Here is a 24,639-nt window from a genome sequence, read left to right as displayed (position 1 = left end):
CAATGCTGTCCCATTGTCAGCTACCTCTACCCTTTGGCTTTAAAATCTCCTCTACAAATGCACTTGCCCAACGTAAATGCATCAGTTCAGTAGATATTTAAAGAAACTTAATCATAAAATACAGAGGTTATTCTCCCCAACTTTCGTGTTTTGTGATTGATTTTTGAGCCTGAGGTGATGGGAAAATGGGAGCCACGGGTGAAGGCAGGGGGTGTGCACACTTAGTTAATCCAAGGCCAAATACTCTTATTAATAGCTGTACAACATGAATAAAGGGGATGACAAGACTTCCCCCAACCAGTTCGCCAGACTTCTGCCAGGAGCAACCAAGATAGTAGACGAGAAAGGCATGAAATATTTAGGCATTATAAACACTTTATAATTATATATTATAAACATTAATTTTATTAATGTTTAATTAATTATAATTAAACATTATAAACATTGTTAACAAAACCAAATAATAAGACAACAAGAATAATACACGTCAGATTACTTGAAACCTTTTCCGCATAACCTTTTATTATCTCAATGGACTCCAGATAAATAGTACTCTTTCAGTCAGAAGTCACAAATTACCTCGTATCCTTTCACGCTGTCCCCCAGAGCTTCAACAATCCCAGAACACTCAAATCCTGGCACCAGGGGCGTCTTGGGAGGGTTGTCAATATTCCCTTGTCGCACCATCAAGTCAATGAAGTTTAAACCACTGTGAACAGGAAATGGGAAAAGAGAGAAATTCAAAGTGACATCCACAAGAAGGCACTGGCCTGGCTTTTCTTCCATTCCCTTCTCATCCCTTTCTCCCTTCCTTCATTTCTCTCTCCTTTCTTTCTTCTTTCCCTTTTTTTCTTTCTGCCAAAGTGTGCCTAAGAGCAACATCACTTAGCTAGACGTCATCATTAAAGCAAAACTCAATTATCTCTATAGACAAGGAATCCTTTCCAGCAGTTAAAATAGCAGGGGCAGAGTTTACACTCTAACTCAAAAGATAGCCCATTGTCCTCTCTCAGAGCCTCTTATGAGTGTTTAAAAACACAGATTGACTAGCTTGGTCCTTAGCCATTCTAGCACTTAATCGAGGGTAAAAAATATACTAGGAAGAGGTTATAAGAAGACACACGGAAAGCAGCCAGACACGATGGCCATCAGCCAATCTAGGAGAAAGAGAGAAAGAAAAGGAAGACCTGATTTAAACGGTCTAAAAACGACTGTCACACCTCAGTCACCACACAAACTTATACCAGCACTGTGCCATCAACAGCTGCCACAGCAGTGAGCATGAGCCATCACGAGACTATGTCATGTCCAGCTGGAAGAGGTGGACTCAAAGAAGAGAGGTCAAAAGGATGGTCCAATGTTCATGAGAATACTGGAGGGTTTGTTTTAAAAATCTTAGCTATAAACCAATGTAACCGCAATTAAAAAAATAAATTAAATAAAACCAAAAAATCTTAGTTATCTCTGGATGAGAGAAGTTATTAGGTATTTTCTATTAACATACTACTTTTCTTTTTCTTTTTTCTTTTTTTATCTTCTTTTTTGAGGAAGATTAGCCCCGAGCTAACATCTGCCACCAACCTTCCTCTTTTTGCTCAGGAAGACTGGCCCTGAGGTAACATCTGTGCCCATCTTCCTCTACTTTATATGTGGGACGTCTGCCACAGCATGGCTTGACAAGTAGTGCATACGTCCGCAACTGGGATCCAAACTGGCGAACCCAAGGCCGCCGAAGTGGAACGTTTGAACTTAACCACTGCACCAGCGGGCTGGCCCTAACATACTTCTTTTGAAATAAGAAAGTTATCGTTAAAATATGTCAAAGTCATTGCCTTGGAAAACCATATGCTTAATTCTAATGACACTGCCCATGTGCCAAACTGGCCTTTTTTAGGGCTACTCTTGGGAATTGCATTTAACACCCATTTACTAATCAAATGAGAAAATACAGCCCACTGAACATGTATTTTTTTTCCACCAGATATGGTTCTGATGTACTTCCTGGTTTTATAAGCCACTATCTAAAGAAGACTCAGGTTATAGAAAACAAATTCCTCGGTCCGGCCCAAGGCCCATTAGCATCTGGCCACAGCTTCTTTTCCAAGCAAGACGACTTGAGCTATTTGGCCTCTTTGGAGGCAAGGAAGCATCTAACTCCACCTATATCCCCTGCTCTCAGCTCATCAGTCTCATCCACACAGAATGGATACCGGTGAGGAGGACGACTTCCTTGAAAGGTGGGTTCAAGAGTCACCACCTTCTCAAGGTTTTCCTGGCCACAAATCAGTCAAGTTTCACATATTGCCCCATTGGAGTACCTCTAACACGTGCCCTCCTTGAAGGCAGCTGTATGCCTCATGTTTCTTTGCCTCCAGAGTATCTGGCATACCTGGCATGCATCAGACCCACAGCAACATTGTAGGTACTCGAGTAACATCTGCTATATGAAGGAATATTCATGAATATTCAAAAATATGTGCCGCCAGCTTGAGTACTAAACCGCTTTTAAAAAGCAGTAGACGGAACCAGCCCCATGGCCAAGTGGTTAAGTCTGCGCGCTCCACTGCAGGCGGCCCAGCGTTTCGTCGGTTCGAATCCTGGGAGCAGACACGGCAACGCTCATCGAGCCACGCTGAGGCGCCGTCCCACATGCCACAACTAGAAGGACCCACAACTAAGAATATACAACTATGTACCGAGGGGCTTTTGGGAGAAAAAGGAAAAAAGTAAAATCTTAAAAAAAAAAAAAAAGCAGTCGAGGAATGCTCAGAGTAATGGACACATTTCTGAAATGAATGTGTAGACTTCCAAAGGTTCTACTTTGATGGTTAATAGTTCTTAGGGTCATTTAGTAACCACAGTCTCTTAAGAGTTTGGGGAGAAGTGGACACAAATCCCAATTCCACCACTTCTACCAATGTAACACCAAATAAGTTACTTAACCTCTCTCAGCCTCCATTTCCTCATCTGTAATGTGGAAGTTGAGGTAGTACCTGTCTCACAGGGTTGTCATGAAAATTAATGAGAGTTAAGAACTTAATCTTGGCGCCAGGTACATAGTAGGTACTCCATAAATGTCAGCCTTTAAATTTGCACCTTCTGTTTAGAGGGCAGAAGTGTGTGATACATTTTAGGAAGACTCCCATTAAGCAAGGGTTAAAAATGACTTCAGAGCTGAAATGGGAAAACATCAGCTATCTATAAGCTTCACTTCTGTGAAATAGCTCATTTTCCAATACAACCAAATAAATAAGGCATCACTATATAACAATAAAAGGAATTTCTACAACCCAAATCAAACATTCCATGTCATTTCACGCATATTTTAGCTCACAGTGTTTTCCTTTGTGTGAAAACCGATGATTTCCCAAGACCCTGATGGAGAAACGCCAGAAGAAATTACTTGACACTTCTGTAAACATGCCAGCCCCCTGGAGAAGCTTCATCCTACACTCTTGTTATGCAGCTCAGTAGAGCTGCCTTCAATCTCCATGCAGCAGGAAGTAGGCCCAGTGATTGTAAACTGAGAGCCAGTTAATTCCAGAAAGAAGGGCTAAGACTGACTCTATAAAAGCCTGTAGCCTCCCACTTCCTTAGAGAGGCAAGCAGGAATTCCATCAGGGTCATGGAGAATGCCACCCATCTTCAGGAAGGAAATGTGAGGCAGGTATATCCCAGGGGATGGAGGACGAGTTAGTGTTCTTTGTCTCAACCCAAAGAGGTGGTGGACAATTGTTAATGGAGCGTCTACATATTGCACCAGACCTGTTTCATGGTGCCTGCCCAGGACCTCTTCCTGGGATGGACAGAGCCAGCACTATTAAGGGTTCAATTTGTGGGAGGAACTGTGCTAAACGCTTTACTTTTGTTACTTAAGATTCTGTATTTATTTATATTACTATGTTATTTATAACTCCTGTGAAGTATGAACTGTCATACCCATTTTTCAGATGAGGAAACTGAGACTCAGCAAGATTAAGTAACTTGCTTAAGGTCACATTTTTAGAAACTGTCAAAGTCAGGATTCAAATTCAAGCAAAGTCTAGAACTGAAGCCCTTACACACGACACTACTACCTCTTTATGGGAAGTTCTCCACCCACCGCCCTTGCTGAAAGGGCACATCCAAGGCGCCATGTTTATAATTTCTTATCTCTTTAACACTTGATTGCACCAGTGGTGGATCAATGTTGGAGGACTGGCCATTCATAATCTAAGCAGGAACTCATTCCTTAGTATGAAACAAATGAGCTGTTCCAAGAACTGGATGTTGTCTCAAAAACTATGAATGGGAACATGCAGCAAGAGAACAACTTTGGAAGAATGTCAAAAGATAGAACTCAGCTAGATGGACCTAGATGACCTGTGCCTTGGGGAAGCATAAGTGAAAAAGCCCGTTAGCAGGGAAATGAAAAGAAAAACAAAACACGAAGAGGGGCAGAATCAAACCAACAGCCTGTGCCATGGTTGAGTTACCAAGATGGGAGGGTCCAGGCTCCACACTTCGTGAGGCCCAGCCCCAGCGTGCCTCCTGCTGTCTGATTTCCAAGAGTTCCTTTGTTACATGGCATGTGTCTTTATAATAGAACTTCTTTGCATGTGTGGTCTCTATCACATGAAACCAAAAGACACAAACTAAAACAAATCCTATAATCAAGGACCCTAAATCACCCATTGGACAGACATTATTGACCTCATTTTTATCACAGAAAACCAGTAACCTTATTTGAAGATAATGAGTTATTTGCTCAAGGCCATACAGTAAATGGTGAAGCCATGGACTTAAACTGGAGTCTGTCTAACACTTTTCTTTTTCCACCACAACAGGAAAAAACAGGGGCATATCAAGCTATATCTCTTTATAATGATAGTTTCCAGTATTCTCTAAGATAATTTGAGTTTCATCTGGAAATTTTTGGGGGGTTGACAATGACTGTGCCAGATGACTCAGGCCCCCATAGAGGTTAATCTTCAGACATCTCTCTTACCTAATTTTTATATGGCTCTTAAATATTGGCCATCATTGCAAAAAGAAAAAGAGTACTGCAAAGTGCTTGACATAATGTCCTGCTATGTAATCCTATTTTTCTCAAAGACTAGTATAATTTTAATAAATAAGGTAAGACTTTTATTTTTTTCCTCCCATACTAAATGATTTCTTAAAGGATACCACTACATGGATGACAGAAGAATCAGCTAAGTAATAGTTTATTAATTTTCCAATTTGAGATAAAATTGGCCCAATGAAGCATTTAGCAAAGAAGAGACAAGTAGATATGGGAAAGGTCTTTTATTTTCCAGGTGAAAGGAGGGCAGGGGTTGTTCATATAAAAGGATTTTAGATCTCTTGCCATCTTGATCCTTCCTCAGGTTGTCAGTAACTTCAGCATTGCCCATGGGAATCCAAACATCGTCAGGCTATGATACAAAGGACAAGGAAAATCTCCCTCTTCCAGCAGCCTACTTCTCTGTTGATACAGATCAATAGAGTGCCATCATATATTGATCTCATGCTCAATAGACATCTCAAGTCTTGCCCCATCATTGGTTCAATTAACATCTAGCTGACCAAAGAAATAACCTTCAGAAACACATTGTTTTACTTATTGAAGGGATATTGTTGACCACATCATTGGTTACAATATACATATATTTCTTCATGAAGACAGAGGAATTTCCCTCAAATCTCAACACAAGGGCTGGTTGTATGGAGCTTACAGTCTCAGTACTGCATATAAATTGACTATATTTCTTTCTTTGAATTGGCTATTAGGAAGCTCTGAGCCAAATTTGTAGCGCCTTTTCCAACCAAAATGCAGGGCTTTACGCATTCATGCCCTATATTATCCTAATATTCAACTTCATCTTAACTTTATGAATGCTTTGGAGTTTCCATTTTAAAAAAATCTTAAACTCTATTACAGTGCTTCTCAAACTTTATTGTGCATCAAAATTCCCTGGAGGGCTTGTTAAAACATAAATTGCTGGGCCCCATCCCTGAGTGCCTGACTCAGTAGGTCTGGGGTGAGGTCCAAGACTTGGAGTTTCTAACAAGTTTCCAGGTGATGCTGCTGCTGCTGGTCTGGGACCACACTTAGAGAATCACTGCTATATCATTTCTTTTTAAGCTGTTTCAAGTCCTTTATGGAATAAGGCAAGGTAAAAATTAATAGACGATGATTAAATAGATAAGAAAATGAAAAGCGCTCTCATTGTCCTCTAGGGCAGTTGAATTTTTTGATCCTCGTCCAAAGGATTATATTTACCCTGGTTAAATGTGTGGTCTTATTAGATTAGGTTTATCATTCCAATTTGCCTGGCTCTTTCTTGGATCATAATTCTTGCATCCAAAAACTTGGCTCTTCCTCCGGAATTTGTATCCTCTGAAAATGTGGTTATCACGCTTCTTTGGACTTCTATGTCCAAACTGCTGATAAAAATATTGGATAGGCTGTCACGTTCCCAGTTACCAAGGATGTTTGTGAAGACCATGAAGGGAATTTAAAACACAGGACTAGATGATATGTTTTAAGTTTCCTCAAATGATGAGCTCTTATGATTCTACAAAATATTTCCAAGACACATTGAATTCATGTGTAACAGGTACTCAGTAAAGACCATGAGGCCTCACTCTTTGTGGGTGATGGCAGCTAATCCCCCTCCCCCCATAGCAGTAATTGCTGACCACAGGGGACACAGTCTGACAGAGCCTCTAGTTCAGTCATTTTCGGGATGTGTGTCAGGATCATCATGGTGTTTATTTTTTTGTTTTTGCTTTTTCCCTAAATATGCATATTCTGGCCCCAGCTCTGAGAGTCTCTTTAGCCCAGGCACATGCTCTCACGTGCCATTAGCACTGAGAAAAACTGCTCTGGTAGCCCAACGTCACCATTCCCACAAAGAATGTCCAAGAAGAGATGGACCCTTTCTGAGAAGGGTTCTCACACACGGCTTTGTGACTGTTGGAAGGACCCCCAAGTAGGCAGCAGACATCTAGAAACCCCTACTCTAATTTCTCTGATGATGGGGCGTGGGGAAAAAAGGAACTATTTGTGTCTAGTAAATGTAATAGATAACCTTTATGAGACACTTACTATGCATCAGGCATCTTGCTAAGTGTTTCATAAGCGTGATATCATTTAATTTTTACAACCACCATAACAATGCTAAGAGATAAATGATATTATCCACATTTTACAGACAACAAAACCAAGGCACATTAAAGTTCACAAAGTCAAAGTGTGGAAGCAAGCGAGGTGACCCCAGAGGCTGCGCTCTTGACTACTGTACTTTGCTCTCCTGTTGAGAAATCATCACTTTTCCCAGTTACAAAGAGGGGACTTCCCAACTCGTCTGCCACACTGAGCACTTGCTATCTACTAAGTATTGGAAATCCAAAGTTAACAGAGGTCTCAAAATTCTAATGGGGAAACAGAACCGTAAAAGCCGATTAAACTACATGTGATGAGTAGTTTTATAGAAGTGTAGGCAGAGTGCTCACACAGCCACCAGAGGTGCGAACACATAAGATAACCATAAAATTAAACACTGACCCCCAGAAAGCTTTCCCCAAAGAATTTTTCTAGTGGTCCTCTTCAATCACCTAGGCTAAATTTAAATCCTTAGCTTTAGCTTTCTCGCTGCTCCTCAAGTGGGTTGCTTGACCTCCTCGAGCCTCAGTTTTCTCATCTCAAAAACAGGATAATAATATACTCACTCTATGGGGTATTGGTGTGGATTGCATGTGACAGTATATGTAAAACAGAGTGCCTTGCACACAGCAAGTGCTCACTAAGTGCGGGCTGTTATCAACATCATCACCACCACCACCACCGCCTCCGCCGCCACCACCATCACCATCATCATCATCATCACACAAAGGTGTCATAGGTCAGGTTCCCTGGGAAGCAGACTCTGAGACTGAGATTTGCATGCAGGAGGTCTGATGGGGAGTGCTCTAGGGAACAATACCTGGATGGATGTGAGGGAAGCTGGATTGGGTAGACGGAGAAGTTGAACACTGACATAGTAGCCAAAAGCTCTCAATTCATCCATGGAAAGTTCTGGAGCTAGAATACTCCCTCAAGTCATCATGAATCGAGGCAAGGAGAGAGGGCCTTTGCACCCTGGCATCAACTAGTCATCAGAAGAGAGCTGCCCCGAGGGAGCGGGGTGCAACCTTGGGCAAGGATGCTTCCTTCAGCTGACAGCTATTCCTCAGGAGGGATGCAGTCAGGAGCTGTCAGCAGCCATCACTCTCGGTAGCTGGGAGGATGAACCCCTGAGTCCTCAAAGGGGGTTCTGGGTGATGTACCCCAATATCCCCTACAAGAGGGGTTGTGTGATCTCCCTTTCAGGGTTTTATTCTCTATGGTCACAGAACAGTTGTCACTGATGGGGAGTATTTATGAGCTCATTTGCACAGTGGTACCTGAGGAGGAAAAGTCTAGAGGATCTGATAACTAATGTTGGGAAGGCAGGAAAGAGAATGTGATCTTTAAATTGGGACCTGAAAGAATGAGAGGAAAGGGAAAATGGAGGAATTGAAGAGATCAAAGAATCAAGGGAGGGACAGAGACTAAGAAAAAAAACGAGGATAAACGTAGATGAACTGTCAAAATTCACACAGGATTGGTAAATTGCTTGGGAAAATCCATGAAAAATAGTAGTTCAGGGCTTTCTATGTGTCTGTGGGAAGTTGGAGAACACAGAATGCTGGAGAAGACCTGGACCTCAGGAGAACACAGTCAAATTCCAAATGAGAAGTTTGGAATTCCCTCAGCTTGGTGAGCATCAATGACCCAGCATCCACGGCAGCCCCTGCCAGCTCTAATTGGAGCAAGCGGGTCTAACGTGGGCTTGGCTCGGAGCAAAAGCACCACTGGAAGGTGCACCCGTCTGTATTCTGCTCTTGTCTTGCTGCTGATACATTCATCAAAGCACTGAACTCCAAACCCAAGGAGCAGATGTTTGAGTCATTCCCTCATTTCCCCAGAACTGAAGTTTTTGTTTTTGTTTCTTTATCTCAGCTGATAACTTGAAAATGCCTAGGACAATAGGCCTTGATCTCAGAAAATCTTGCTCCCAATTCTTTTTTTTTCCTGCAAGGGTGCTGGGGGAGGGTTTGTTTAAGCACCTGATTTGCTATCTCAAGATTGTGAGAACAGACTGGTATGAATCTGCTATAGAAGAAAAAACACTCATTGTCTAAAACAAGGGCACCTTTTATGCAAATCTCAAACGGCGGCTCTCATTTGAGAACAGCCAGAATTGTTCTGAATGGACCTCAGGCTGGAGAAGCCACCCAGGCTCCATCAGAGGTTGGAAAGAGTGTGTTAAGGATGCTCAGATTCTTCTCTCCCCATCATTGGACTGTGGCTCCTGACACTGGTCCCCTTGGTATCCAGCTCCACGTGACCCTGCCCACCCTCTCCAACCACTGTTTTTAGATAAACAGGGCACTGCAGCCATATGAGACTTAGGAAGTTCTCTGACACATCTGATATTTTTCATGATCTACTACTTTACTTGTTAAGTAACTAATGCTGCTGTTGACCCACCCAGATCCCTTTATCCATAAAATCTGGACTGATGATGAAGGCGATAAAGGTTGAGTTATCGTTGAACAAGTCTGTTTTACTCCCTCTGAGAAAGGAAACATATTCAGATCATATAGTCAAATTAGTATTCAAAACACACTTCAGTAGTATTTCAAACATGGAACAAAATGGCAAAGGAGATATATATTGGGAAACTAAATATCAAGAGCTGGTTTTCAAGAGAAACAGGAAAACATGGTACAAATGGGTGTAAAACAAGTTCTCCTTGATGCCAAGACTAACCTCTTGATTTTCACACCTGGAGTTATTTATTTCCACTCAACCTCTCCTGGGGACACTAGGTATTTATTCCTGAGAAGGTTCCTGAAAAGGTTAAAATCTCTCTGCTCCACGTTAGATGTTGACCAAGCCATTGACTTCAAACCATCTGGGTGCCCGGCAGTGATTGGTTGTGTAGAACATTCAACCTAATCCAATTTAAATTCAACAGACCCTCCATGGATTAGGGCTTGGCTCGGCACTAATGTTACAACAGTGACAATGACATCTCTGCTTTCCAAGAGTTCAGAGATCAACAAATAAATGACTACATAATATGACAATTCCCAAACAAGAGGTGGTACAAGGACATAGGTGGAACAGAGAGGGCAGTTATTAACTCACTTTGCAGGACTTGCAGAGTCTTCCACAGGAAAGTATCACTTAGGAATGGGTGTGCCCTTTGTTCCCATCCTCCCAACCTCTCCAGCCTCATCCCACCTCTCCACGGAGGGCAGAAAGCAGCATCAGACAGTGCAAAGTGGTTATTGCTTGCCTTCTCACTGGAGCCCCAGAGGGTCCCCATAGAGAAATAGTCCATTTTTGCTATAACGTAACAGTTATCTCCTAAGTCATTGCTGCTGATAAAAACAATGTTTAGTGAAACAGTCATTTCATTCAGAAAAATGGGGTGAAGACTAGAGCAGCAGTGTCCAATAGAACATTCTGTGATGATGGAAATATTCTGTACTTGTGCTGTTCAATATGGCAGCCACTAGCCATATGTGGCTACTGAACACCTGAAATGTGGCCGGTGTCGTTGAAGAACTGAACTTTTAATTTTGGTTAATTAATATTTAAGTTCAATTAGCCTAAGAAGCAGGCAGCAGCAGCATCACTACCCTAGCATCTTCCCCATAGACTATGAGTAACTCCAAGGCAGAGAGTTTGTCTTAAAATCCATCTTTCAATGTTCACTACTTAGCACAGGGCACACTCTAGCCTCACAAACAATGATTCCTCCTCTGAAGGTGTTAAGTAGGAAAACACCCAGGCGTGATGTAAGCTCTTTCTTTCCTTCTTCTTGCCAAAGGGAATTATGTCTTAGCTGTGTTCAACCAGCAGCCTTGTTGTGCACGCTGGTGTAGTAGTAAGGGGACAACTGAGAGGATGCCAGACCTGCTTGATTCACGTGCTTTGGGAAGAGCAAAGATTTACTCCTGGAAGATAAAAATAGATGTGAAAGGCGAGCAAAGATAGATGCAAAAGACAAGAGATAGCCAAGGCAGGGTTTGAGGGTCTGGGAGAGTTTGGGGTGCACAGAGAAAGTTTGGAGGAAGCAGGAGGCATTGGGGGAATGTAGATGAGAAGAGAAAATTCTAAAGAACTTTCTCTCTGTAGCATGAATGGATTCAGCTTTGGCATCTTCTAAAAGACTCAATAGAATCTGACAGTGCTTTTCAATTACATTGAGGGTTGAGCTTCTATATTGAAAGTTTGCTCTCGAGAGCAAAAGGGCCAGCTACAGCAAGGATGCAAAAGGTAAAAAGAAGAATAGGAAAAGGAAAGAAAAATGCTAAAAGAGCAACAGGAAGAAGTCGAGTTTCCCCCAAGTGCTGCTGGCTGAGGACAGAGATGTTGAGGCTCCAAGGGGGTGGGAGAGTGAACACTGCCTTTGCTATTTATTTCCTACAAATAGGCATGGGCCGGCTCCTCTGTGGTCAGACAGAGGTTTTCTAGGATCTGAAGGCAGATAAACCTGAAAGGACTGTTTTGGGAAGACGGGCACATTGTTAGCTGTGTTATTTATCCCAGCTTCCCGCTGCAAAACGTTGAGTCAGAGTGTATTACAAGGTCCTCAATAGGAACAATTTTAGGGAGTTTAGCTGGGAGGATAGAGAGAATCCAATTACACAATCACTCAGACCAATTGAAGGATTGGTGGGTTTAATAGCTCCCCATTAGCTGATTGAACTAGGCGTAGCATAGACAAATGAAAAGCAATTCTTTCTGATCTTAGACAAGGGATCTTTTTTTTTAAAGAAAGTCTGTGACTTGATGGATAGTCCATTCAAAGAAGCAAGTGTGTTTGCGTTGGGAGGAAGGGGCGGGGGCTCTGTAGGGGCAGTTTGAAAGACTCATCTGAGTTCACTGTAGAATTCAGACTCTCTGGGCCAGTGGGGCTGCCCCACTATGTATCTATTTGCATGAAGAGCAGATAAGCCTTGTGGGGGAATGAAACAAAACTCATCCTAAGAGAAATGTGAGTTGGAAAATATAAGCCTGGATGAAGAAGCCTGTGGCTCAACTACAGGAAGCTAAATTCTACATATAACATTTGCCACCATTCAGATCGCCTGCTCTTCAACTCCAGGGGTGGTGTCTAGGACAGAGCAGCAAAAGGTGAGTGCAGAACGAGTGAAGATAAGGCCCTGGAGAGAGACAGGTCCTAGCTCAGATCCCAGCTCTCTTTGTCTTATTAGCTGTGTGATCTTCAGCAAGTTTCCTCACTTCTTTGATCCTGTTTCTTCATCTGAAAGTGTTTGGTACCATAGAAATTCCTATAAAACACTTAATGGAGTGCCTGTGGCACACAGAAGTCCTCCATAAAGATCATTATGACAATAATGATGATAAATAACTAATGACAAGTGTCAGTCTTATTAGCTCCAAACAGCAGAAGCATTAATACATAAGATGCCATATGCTGCTTTATAACCTATGCTGGGTGGAAAAGGGCCACAGCCTAGGCAGACAGCCAGACTCCACTGGGATGGAGAGGAAATGGGGAAACTGGGTGACTTCAGTGTATGGTAGGAGAAGGAGAGAGGGCAATAGGAGGGGGTCGGAATCAATGTGGGAGGAGAACTGTGTTTCTGAATGCCAGTGCAACCCTCCTAGGAAACCCCTGCAACAATCTGGGAGATATTGAAGGACGAGGGTTCTGATACCTACAAAAGAAGGTAGGAACAGAGTCATGGACATACTGTTTGTTTTAAAAGATTAGTTTCTTTTTCCCAATAGTTTGAAATACATTTATTTTCCAGTTTTATTGAGATATAATGGACATATAACGTATTAGTTTAAGGTGTACAACATAATGATTTGACATATGTATATGCTGCAAAATGATCACCACAGTAAGTTTACTTTAGTTAAACATGGTTTTAACATCCAGGCTGGTGGGGCTGAGGGTGGGGGGAGGGGGGTGTCTGAAGGTACACAAGCATTGCAGGAATGCCTGAGTAAGCGCTCTTGGAATAACAATCATCAGAAGCAGCACGGTGGGATCTCGCCAAGAGCCTGGCCTCCAGCCCTGGAGGGAGCCGGATGTCAATAAAGGGAAAATTACAGAGCATCTTGAGAAGTCAGAGATCCACATTTCCCAGCCGAGGGAAAGTTGTTATTAGAGAGTTCAAAAAGCGAACTTCTAGTTTCAAGAGAACAGATTGTGTTAAGGAAAGATAAACCTCTCGGAAAATTCCGCCCCTCTGGTATTCTGTCAAGGCCCCACTAAAGACCTGCATGCTGGAGAGATTTAGGCTTCTTATCAGAGAAAGCTGAGATGGCAGAGGGGAGCTTGAAGCCACACTGGTGCGAACTGGCCACACCACAGTGGTTTGTAAGAGGAAAGTCATATTTACAGGCGACATAGCAACTCCTGCAGAAATGCACACCTAACATTTTGGGGAAAGTCAGTATTATATTCACACATCCCCCAGACACTTATTGAGTGCCTACTGTTAACCAAGCTTGGCATTCATCAGTTAAACGACAATAAAGGTTCTGGAATTTCCAAGACTACCAAAGAGATTTAAAAGGCAATGGGCCTCAAAGTTGAGAATATGTATGTTATTTAATGTGATTCAATAACTTTGTGCTGAGAAATCTAAGGTCCAAGGATGGGGGATGGAGCCGCCTTCTCCAGTCCTCTCTCTGATTCTTCACTTTTTCTGGGTGAAGGGGAGAGTCTCCTGTCCCCTAAGATCAGTCCAGTGTGTTTCTTACCCTCATCTTCTGGTAACTGCCCTTCATTCCTTTTAGACTATCTATCCCCTCCAACACACACACACACACGCACTCACTCACTCTCTCTCTTCATGTGTTCTTGGTAGGGCTATCAAACATGATGCCCCATTCTTCCAGGGAAGGGGAGGAGGGCATGAGACACAAATGTGGCCAATCACAGCACCTCATTCCACTGGGCCAGAAAGAGAGAGAGAGAAAGAGAGAGAGAGATCTAGGGGCTGGTGTGTAACTTAGGAAGGGCCAATCAGATTCCTTCCTTGATATAGGAAAATTGGGAGAAAAATTTCTCTTTGTGCTGGGCCTTGCTAAACTTGCACAAGGCAGCTGGGGCAAGAGGTTGCCATCTTTCCTAGTCTCAAGAAGGAAGCATACTGCAGTAGGAGCATAGCATGCTAACTAGTGGAGAGAGAGACGATAAATGTGGAAGGCAAGAGCCGAAAAATTCAGGGACAAATTCATCGTGATGGTCAGCTGGCTGAAATAAAGAAAAGAGATGTCAGAGCAGAAGTGACTGGTCTTCCTTTTGAAGATCTCTAAGCTTGGCCCAGTTTCTGGTACACAGTAGGAGCACAATACATCTTGGTTCTGTTTCCTCTCTTGCTCCTTCAGGAAATCATCTGAATCTTCTTGTCTATGTCTTGGCATGGTAGCACATCCTGTCTGGGCTACTTCTGACATTAGGGTCTTGTACCCACTGGGGGAGACGTGGAATCTGCATAGGGACTCCATTCAGAAAACTTTATGAAGTATAGAGGGACTTTCTAATGTTCTATTTCTTCGCACCACCTCACCATTAATAAATATTAAACATACGCTATATGACAAGGACTTCATTCATTCAACAAACATTAAATCATTGCTAGATACTTTAGATGTGTTATCTCTTTTTATCCTCACACAAAAAAAGTTACCCCATAGGTACTACAATTATATTCATATTACAGACAAGAAAACTGAGGTTTCAAAAGACTAAGTTATTTTCCTAAGGCTACATAGGTTGCTAAAATGGTCAGATCCAGGATTTGAATCCAGGTCTGTTTCACTTCAAACATTAACTATTTTATAACCAAAAAGCTTACTGCCTCCCATCCAGTTTGGGTGTTTAAGTCAGTGCCAGTGCAAGAAATGAAGCATTATCAATCCTCTCACAGAAAATAATTATCCTGTATTGGGCTCTGGGGACCAGAGCCATTCAGAGAAGTCAGGAGTAAGAGGACCCAATGCTTTAACTTGCCCAGTGGGTTCTGCTTGGGAAAACACTGGGCAGCATGTCCCTGGCTCCAGAACAATGCTGGGGATGAGGCTCAGCTGAAGGATCGGGGTCACCAACGAAGGAGGTTGAGGACAGAAGCTCACAGCTTGCTGTCATCAAGAAAATACCACATTCAAAGATGAAACAGCCCCTTTCACTGGAGCATCTATTTTGTCTCCTGGGCCTTACACATTAAATTTACTCATTTTAATACCATGGCTCCAACTGATTTTCTGTGTGAGATCACACACATAGGCATCAAACTAATGTGAGATTACATGCCAGCTGCCCTTTCCACTGAAGAGTCTCTTCTTGTTTCTAATTAAACTTTTTTTTTCTATGACAAATGCCAAGATGCCAAAAAAGATCCCTATTAAAAATGAGAAGTGCCAGGATCTAGGGGTCAGGGGATGCTAGTTCCCCATGCCTGGGTGCGCTCATGTCAGTGCTGAATATCAGCGGTGTGCCCAAAGGTCGTGGGATTTGGGTTCCTTTGAATGAGAGTGGACCCAGCTCCAGAGGCTGGACTGTTTTGCACACCCAGCTACCAGAGAAATCCCTGCTGCCACTCAAGCGTGGGTATGCGGAGGGCTAGTGTGAGGGCAGCAACAGATCAGTTCAGATCCACTCCCAACCTGGGAAGGAGATTCAAAGGCCAGCACCCTACTCCCTGCTGCCAGTGTAGTTTGGTGGGAGAACAGGAGGACAAGGAAACAGAGGATGGCATCAAGTGCCAGGTCTGTCTCTTACAGTCCCAGTGACTTAGGAAGGAAATTCTCCTTTATTGAGCATCCACTATGTGCAAGGAGCAGCAAAGACTTTCATAGACTCCCAGCTAGTCTTCACAACAATACCAAAAAGTGGGCATTATTACCAGGCGGAGGATGTGGGCAAGTTGAAAGTGCTGTTTGCTTAAGATCACACAGCCATGGTGAGGTAGAGTGTGGGTCTGAACTCAGATCTGTGGGAGCTTCTCACCATTTCCACTTCATCTCTGAGTCCCTTTTTCCTCTCTTAGAAAGTAAGGATGATAACGTCATGGGGTTGTGAGGGTCAGATAAAAAATGGATGAGGACAATAGGCTTCGTTGCTGCAAAGACGCTGCAAGTGGAGGGTCGGGTGAGCATGATTATCAGTCATCATTCCTTTTGTCCATCCTGAGCCACCCACCGTTGGTTTCTGACTAGCGCCTATATAATGAAGATCAGGCTGCTGTTTATAGGAACTGCTATATGCCAGATGTTCTGTAAGATGTTCTATACTTCCATTTTCTATTAATAGAAGAATCACTGATTCTGGGCTTTCTTCCTCGACTTGCTGGGGAGACAAGAAGTCCGTTTCATTATGTGATGAAGAGTAGACATTGTCACCATCCCCAGCCCTCACCAGAGAGGACACAGTTAATGGGAAAATGCAAACTTTGATGAAGAAGAAAGACCGTTAAAGTAGCATCTCCATCTTCTCATCACTAAATGGGGTTCAGTGTGACTCAGCACAGAGTCATCCTTTCCTGTCAAATCCTGACATCTCCATCCAGAACAGAGTGATTCAGAACACTTTATTCCAACCTCCACGCCAGAGTAGCTCCTGGCTTGGGAATTAGAGATCCTCCAGGCAATTTTCTAGTTTTACAAACATCTGTGTCACTTAACCTCAGGACTCCCTTTGTTTATTTGAATAAACACAGGAAAGATCATATTGGCCATATTTCACTGGATTGACCTTGTCAGTGACAGTTTAGTGCTGTGTTGTCTGGGGACATCCTACACTCAAGTTGCCAATGTAGCAATAGCCCAATTGAGGCAAAGGGGGCAGAAGAAGGAACTTGAATGTCTCGAGTGGATCCAAGGAGCAGTGATTGTGTTTAATCAGCATGGGTATTCTGGGCCAATAGTCATAGCAGTTTGATCTTAGGTGGATCCCTGAGGTGTTCCACATCAGAAATGGAGGGAAAGTGGATGTGGTTCAGGGACACACTGGCCATTTTTGGGGGACAGGATGGCACTGTTCAATTCTAAGCCTTATCAGTTACACTTCAAATCAGTCAATTGCATTCACGGTTCTTTCTCTGTGTTCCTCATTCCAGCCTTTGTGTCTGTCCACCTCTCTGTCTCTCTTGCTCTCTCACTGTCTCTCTCTCTCTCTCTCTTTTGTGCCTTTGTCATTGTGACTCTCTGATTTTCTAACTCCCAAATATAAAGAGTCCAGGAACAAGGGAGACTTGGAGTTTTACACTGTTCTTCCACTAGCAGTCTGTGATCTTAACACGTCTCTGAACATCAGTCCCCCCACCTTTTTTTGCTGAGGAAGATTTGCCCTGAGCTAACATCTGCCGCCAATCTTCCTCATTTTTTTTTGTACGTGAGCTGCTGCCACAGCATGGCCACTGACAGACGACTGGTGTAGGTCTGTGCCCAGGAACTGAACTCGGACTGCTGAAGCAGAGTGCATCAAGCTTAACCACTAGGCCACTGGGGCTGGCCCACTTTCCACATTTTTTAAATGGAGATGGTAATACTGATCTTGCTGAGTTGCCATTAGGATATAAAGTGAAACAAAGAGTATATAGTAGGCAGCTCAGTCCCTGGCTTATAACTAGCGTTCAGTAAATGTTAGTTCCCTCCCTTATCTCAAATGTACTCTACCCTTGTGATATATTAGAATCCCACCAATCTGTTGGCTTTCCTCTAGTGTGGCCAGCCCTCAGCCCATTTTCAGATCAGCCAATGGAGCTATGACTGGCTGGAACCATTTTTCATCCAATTGGTCTCATTCCAGCAGTTCCATGTGGCCTTTCACTGTAAATCAGTCTGGGAAAATAAATGTCCCCAATCCATTAGTGCCTTTCCATCACAAGCCAATCTGAGCCACAAACCAGACAAGGCTTGTTAATGGCCACTTAAATACATTTCTGCAGCCCAGCCTGGAGACCCTCAACCTCCAATCCTACCAGCTCCTGTCTAAGAGAAGCTCCTCTGTGACAAGACTGCTGGCAGCAAAGGCACAGATCTGACCCTTATCAGCTGGGGGGACCAGGTACTCTGGTTTGCCTAGAACAGTTCCAGTTTGCTCCTGCTGTACCAGAGTAATTATTAACAGTGCCCCTCTCACTTTCAAAAGAGTTCTGATATGGATGACAAACTATAGAGGGTATCAACGGAAACCAAGAATAATAGTTTAAATAATAATAGTTACCATTTATTGACCACTTGCTTTGTGCAAGACACGATCATAAAGGTCACAGAGGAGTAAGCAACTTGTTCAAGGTCAGTCAGCACAGAGGGTACTGTTTGTGCCTCACGGGATCCCTTTTATTGGGCAGCACACCCATCCTTTAACTGCTGGGAGAGCTGGCTGCTCCTGGCTCAGAGAAGTCCCCTTCCCCTGCTGAGGGGAAGTGCCCTCAGTCAAACAGAAGCCACCTCTGCTTGAGACGTTCCATGTCCCCACTCAAGAAGCAGCCCACAGCTCATAAGCGACTGACAAGAAGGTGGTGATGGGGGCACAAAAGGCCTCCCCCATTGCTTCCAGGTCAGATCGACTCTGTGGTATAACTCATGCTCCAGAACTCGGGTGGATCCAGACGAGATGAATCCTTGCCTAGCTCCTTCCCCACCCCTAACTGCTTCCCTTGCTCCCAGTCTCCTGAAAGCACCCTCAGTAAACCACTTACAAAAGCACTCCTGTCTCAGGCTCTGCCTCCAGGGGACCAGACCCAAGACATCCACTTAGCAAGTGGCAGAGCTGGGACTCACGCCTAGGAAGGTCTCACTCTTAATTACTAAGCAGATGTGACATGATATTGCCTACATTATATATATGATCAAATATTGATGATGATGATGGCCTCCAAGATATCAGGTCACCAAGAAACATGTATCTTGTAGGCACAGATATGACAACAACAATACTACTTACTTAGTGCTGACAATGGGCCAGTCTCTTTCTTGCATCTGATCCTCTCAACACCAAGAGACTCATCTTATTATCTCCATTTTGCGGATTAGGCACGGAAAGCTTGGAGAAATTAAGAGATGTGTTCACCAAGGTCACATAGACAGGAAGTGGTGGGGGGGGGTTGGCCTTACATCCGGGTCCATCTTTCTTCAAAGGCCATGTGCTTTTTCCACTTGGCCACTTAAATCACTGTGTAAATTCTTCAATGAATAGTTGATGAAATGGGTTCCCCATCAAAGCTGATATCCTTGTAACAATTTAGACAGGAGACTCTGCTATGCCTCCCACTCCACATTCCCTGAAGTGGCTCTTTTTGAGCTGAGTTTGACCATTGTGTCTTCACTTTGAGGCGAAAGCCATACTACTCTGGGAATAGCCAGAGAATGTTCTCTTAAGCCAGACATAAAAAGATCAAAGGAGCCATATTCATTGAAGAAAGGAAGAAGAGCAGGCTTACATGCCAGAGGTGGCTTTTGGAAGGAGACAAAATAGAATATAAGGAAAACAGTAGAGCTTTAAGGACAGACAGACCAGAATTCAAATCCTAACTCTAGTATCTGTGTGATTTTTTGGGGCAAATTTTGGCAAGTTTTTGGCAAACTCAACATCTCCAAGCCTCAATTTGCTCTACCATAATACCTATCTCATTGGACCATAAAAGAGAGGGGGTAAATGAGATAAAATATGATTTCCCCCACCTCTTCTCTTCCATTTCCATAAAATTTATAGAATAACCAACATGGACCCTCATTCCAGGTCTGATTAATACTGGTTCAGATATGGTATACTTTATTCCCAAGCAAAAAGCATATCCTACTTAATGATAAAAGGTTTCCATTAAAAATAGACAGCGGATAAAAGGGAGACCTTCATCCAGGAGGCCATCAGCTAATTCATAAAAATAAAGAATGAGTCATCCTGACTCCCAAGGCTAAACTACAATCAATGGGCATATTTGACCAGCCAATCCCAGCCCAGAGGAAGCAGAAGGGCCCAGCGGGCAATCTTCACAAACCTATTCTAATCCGCCCTTGCAAAACGGATTAACTCTGCTTCCAGCTTGGGGAAAGGAAAATCAACCTGAGCCCTTGGCAATACTGGTTTCCAAATGCTCCCCAACGCCTTGTTGGCTGGGGTGGGGGATCCGCAGTGATTCCATTGTATGTGTGTGTGTGTGTGTATGGTTCCAATGAAGAAGGGGCTTGTGTGTCTGGCTTTGAAAATCAATCTCCTGGCCTTCATCTTGACATTTACTATTTCAGAATGCTTCAACTGCCATCGGCATCTATGCAGTTAGCGGAAGGCTAGAAAACGCAGACCTATTTGCCCAGCAGACGATGCTCTTTTCTGTAAAAAGTAGCTTCAACATTTTCACTCTCTGAATATATACTCCGACAGAGTCCTACACACACACACACATACATACATATAATATTTTTGATCAGTGGTTAAGGAAGGAGAATTATCCATACATGGTTTTAATTCTACGAGGCAGACGTTCCTCCACCAGCAAGTGAAGAAAAATAACGACTCAACAATCCTCCTCCAAGAGTCTTTCCTCAATCCACTCATCCAGCAATAACTTATTCATTCAGCAGGAACTTATTTAGGATGCACTGTGTGCCAAGCACTATGCTGGGCATTGGGGATTTATGGGTGAAAAGGGCAGCTGTAAGCTCTGCCTTCTGGGATCCCTCAGCTCGGTGCAGCAAGAGTTAACAAAATAGAACTGTATGGGATCCCCCAGTGTACAAAAGCCTCTGCCCGTAGCCTGAATTCCCCAGAGAGAGGCCCAAGAGTCGTGTCTGGAGTCAAACACCACCGGCTCCATATACGAGGAGTGAGCCAGAGATCAGCGCCTGCTCCTCTCACCAGCTGCCTTCCAGTCTGTCCAATGAAACCTGCCCTGCTCTCAAAGAAGTGAAGGGGAGGGGAATCTCCGTTGCATTTTTCTTGCCTCTAGATATGGTCCTAGATTCTGGGTTTGGGGGTCTAACCCGGGAACCAACTGGTGAGCTGGCGGCTGCTTTAGGGAGCAGTGTCTGTTGGGGGCTTTAAAACACCGAGATGGGAAAGGATAGGTCCATCTCCCTGTGCCAACAGCAAGTCCCCTTAGGAGCCTCACCCACTGCTGCATAAAGAACTCAGAGCGGCCCTCCCCGGGGAGCCTCCCTCCCCAGAACTTTGGGGGAATGATCGTCTAATAACAGCAAACGGAGAGGCTTAAGCACTCCAGGGGGAATCCCAGCTGGTGTGGGTCTGAACTTCCACCAGGAGGAGTGGGGAACAGAAGGCTGCTCGGATTGTTGAGCTCCTTCTGAGATGGGAGCCGGAGTTTGGAGAAGATTATCAGTTGTTTTCTGTTTGTTTTTCCTCTTTGGAGAAACAGAGGAGATGCTAGTGGGGAAGAGGAGGGTTAGGCTGCAGCCTTGGCCTCACTCTCCACCAAGCTTAGATGCTTGGAACCTGACTCCAAGCTTCCCAGTTTCTTTCCCCAGACCAGGAGGGGAGTGTGCAGGAGCCAGGTGGAAGGACCGTTTCCCCAGCCCTGCACTCTGTCCCCAGCCCTATCAGGACAACAGCATAGAGGTTAAAAAGCTCGAGTGTCAAATCCTGGCCATGTCACTTAGTGGCAGCAGAGGGATCTTAGGCAAATAACTCACATGTAAGGAGGGATAATGATGGTACCTAATTCACTGGGTCCCAGGAAGTATTAAACAAGAATCGCACACATAACACTCTAAAAACGATGGCTGGTACACAGTAAGCCGATGGTTACTATTATTTTTTAACCATGTTATCATCAAACCCCTTCTCCTGGCAGCTGAGCTGTCCTACCCGAGGGAGAGCTCCCATAGCGCAATCTTCCAGACCCCGAGTGCTGGACGCCACCATGCACCCTTTTCCTCCCCGCCCAAGAGCTCACAGGCTCCTCCGGTCACCCCTAGATCCGGCTTGAGGAGAGCGAGGGCCACCTCTCAGCATCCTCCCCAGGATCGGCCGGCCGCGGGTGGCGGGGAGGTTCTGAGACCCGCGTGAGGACGCGGACCGGGGCGCCCACGGAGACTCTTCCCAGGGCAGCGTCCCCGCCGAGACTCTGCCACCCCCTCCCCAGGAGCCCCCAGCGCGCAAAGAGAGAGAAAGCGAGAAAGGCGCGGATACTGGACCAGGCTTTGACGCGGATCTTGAGCTCGCCGTCCTGCGGCTCGGGCATGGCCTTCCTGGTGACCCGCAGCTTGTTGAGCCCCCCGAAGCCGGCCAGCACCACGGCGCGCATCTCCTGGGCGTCCCCGAGGCGGTGGGAGCCGCCGCCGCCGCCGCCCTCCGCCGGCTCCTTGCCTGCCTCCTTCTCGATCATTTGCTCCGTCTCCTCCGCCTTCTCCACCCCTTCCTTGGCCATGGCACGCGGGGGCGCGGGGCGCACAGGCTGCGGCGGCTGCGGCGCTGGAAGCTGGGGCTCCTCTCCCGCGGGTTCCTCCTGTTGAATGTGGGATGCTCGGCTGTGCAATGGCTGCAGCCCCTGCGAGCCGCGCCGCGGTCCACAGCCTCCGCCGTAATCCTTGCAAGAGCCGCGCCCCCACAGCCCCACCCCGCTCCTCACTTCTCTTCTTTGCCCAAGCGAAGCCTCAACTCCAGTTCCTGAACCAGTGTCAAGTCAGGCTCCTTGATCCTAGCCCCAAGGCTCAGAGTTGTCCAAGACTCGTGAGTTAAATACGCAGAGAGGCCGCCTTGTCCTTCGCCGTGGGTGCAGTACTTGGTTATATACGGCGCAGGCTGGGCGCCCTGAAATGGACACAGATGAATGTCTGGGCCTGGAGGATGCCTCCCCGCGGCAAGGTTGCCTCCTCTCCCGCCGATCTGCGGGGGCGGGCGGAAAAGATGGGAAATGGTGCTGATTCCCAAATTGCACATCCCGGCTCGAAGGGCAAGGAGATCCGGGAAGCGGGAAACTAGAAATCCCACTCACCACCCTGACGAGTTCAAAGCCAGGGTCTTTTCACTCTGGACCTCCAGAGTCAGCGCTGATGCTCTTTACTGGACATCACCAGGAACGTCTTCTGATGGCTAATTTCTCACCACCCGCACCATTTCGGGCTATTACACAGGTTCCAGAAAAGAATCCTGTAGCACAAAAGGGTCCTCCTGTTCTTGTTGTTTTGACCCGCAGAAAATTAATGTGCACTCCCTCCCCAACACAGTCACACACACAAACACACACAGACACACACAGCGCAGTAACTGGCTTTATGGCTTTTGTTTTTTGTTTTGGAGCCCTTTGAAACAGAGCTCATAGAAAATTTGGATTTTTTGGAAAAAGGATGGGGGGAATGCCTTACAGTAGTTTAAAGAAAGAGGTAGTTGAGGAGTGATGGGCATATATTCTAGTTTCTGTGCAGCCACTGCCAGCCTTGGGAGCTCGGATGACTCCTTCAACCTTTCTGAGCCTCAACTCCCACATCCATAACATGGGTGCATTCATTTAGTTTATTTGTATTGTGCTAAGTGCTTTGGTGGATATGACTTTCAGTGACACACGGTCCTTACCTTTGAGGAGCTCATTCTCAGAACACATCAGGCAAGACACAGGCAACGAATAGACAGGACATAAGGAATGGTGTTAGTGCCGCTTCTCCCTCCATTCTCCCTGTGCCTATCTGCTTTAAACGCCCTGGCCTTGTATTCCTCAAAAAGTGTATTGTGTTCCCTTCTATCCCCTGTTGTCCCTGGTCTGGAACGTATCTTCCACCTCCTCCATCTGCTAATATCTCCTGCTTCACTCTCAACTCAAGTGCCCGTTCCTTCTGGAAGGCTCTCCAACCCCCAGGCTGGGTCGGCATCCTTTATGGTAAACTCTCATGGCAGTTTGTAAGAAACTTTAATAGGATTACCTAATAATGCCTGTTTCCTTTTTCCAACTGTGGTCTCCATGTGGGCAGAAGCTATTTCCGCTTTTATCCAGCATGGTTTCCCCGGGGCTTAGCACATGATTGATGCATAGTGGAATATGCTCAGAAAAATGGTGGTTGGATGAATGAAGGTGTCAGTGAATGCAGATGCTACTATAGGAGCCCAGAGGAGGGAACTGTTGACTTGACTGGGGAATTGGAGAAATCCTCATGGAAGTGGGGACACATGAGCCAGACCTTGAAGGATGAGCCAGGTTCCACTGACACGGAAGACTACAAGCACACCCAAACACATAGAAAAGTGACAGATGAAAGGACTTTGGAGAAGAGACTGGCTTGTTCTCTGTGGGCTGAGCATTAGCTGTGTTTAGAAATCACTGGAGAAGAGGCTGAAAGGTTGGTTGGAAATAGCTTTTGAGGAGTTTTATATACCATGTTGAAAAATTTAAGACATGATCATGAAAGCTTAAAAAACAAAAATGAGGGAACGGCTTTACCAGAACTGCATTTTAGGATAATAACTTTAGCAGTAAGTGGGTGATGGATTAGACGACGGAGTTACTGGAAGCATGGAGGTCAGTTAGAGACTATGGTGTAGACAAAAATTAATTAATTCGAAGGGCCTCCACTGAGGCCATGACTGTGGGATGGAAAAGAGGGGATTGAAAGGAAGCTGA

General features: G+C 44.8%; 1 protein-coding gene across 2 annotated transcripts in view; it reads right to left on the bottom strand.

Moving 5' to 3' along the window:
• Window positions 1–22,790, bottom strand: part of VAT1L (vesicle amine transport 1 like) — a 143,598-nt gene extending 120,808 nt beyond the window's left edge. For both annotated transcript variants that reach the window (XM_014845934.3, XM_070500543.1), the window contains exons 1-2: window positions 22,223–22,790; window positions 580–709 (exon numbers count right to left, since the gene is read on the bottom strand). In XM_014845934.3, the coding sequence (XP_014701420.1) occupies window positions 580–709; window positions 22,223–22,455 (363 nt within the window). In that variant the 5' untranslated portion in view covers window positions 22,456–22,790. The remainder of the gene's footprint in view (window positions 1–579; window positions 710–22,222) is intronic.
• Between the last annotated feature and the right edge of the window lie 1,849 nt (window positions 22,791–24,639).

The sequence above is a fragment of the Equus asinus genome, chromosome 28 (genome assembly GCF_041296235.1).
Source record: "Equus asinus isolate D_3611 breed Donkey chromosome 28, EquAss-T2T_v2, whole genome shotgun sequence".
NCBI classification, from domain to species: Eukaryota; Metazoa; Chordata; class Mammalia; order Perissodactyla; family Equidae; genus Equus; species Equus asinus.
This window is presented reverse-complemented; position numbering and strand designations above follow the sequence as displayed.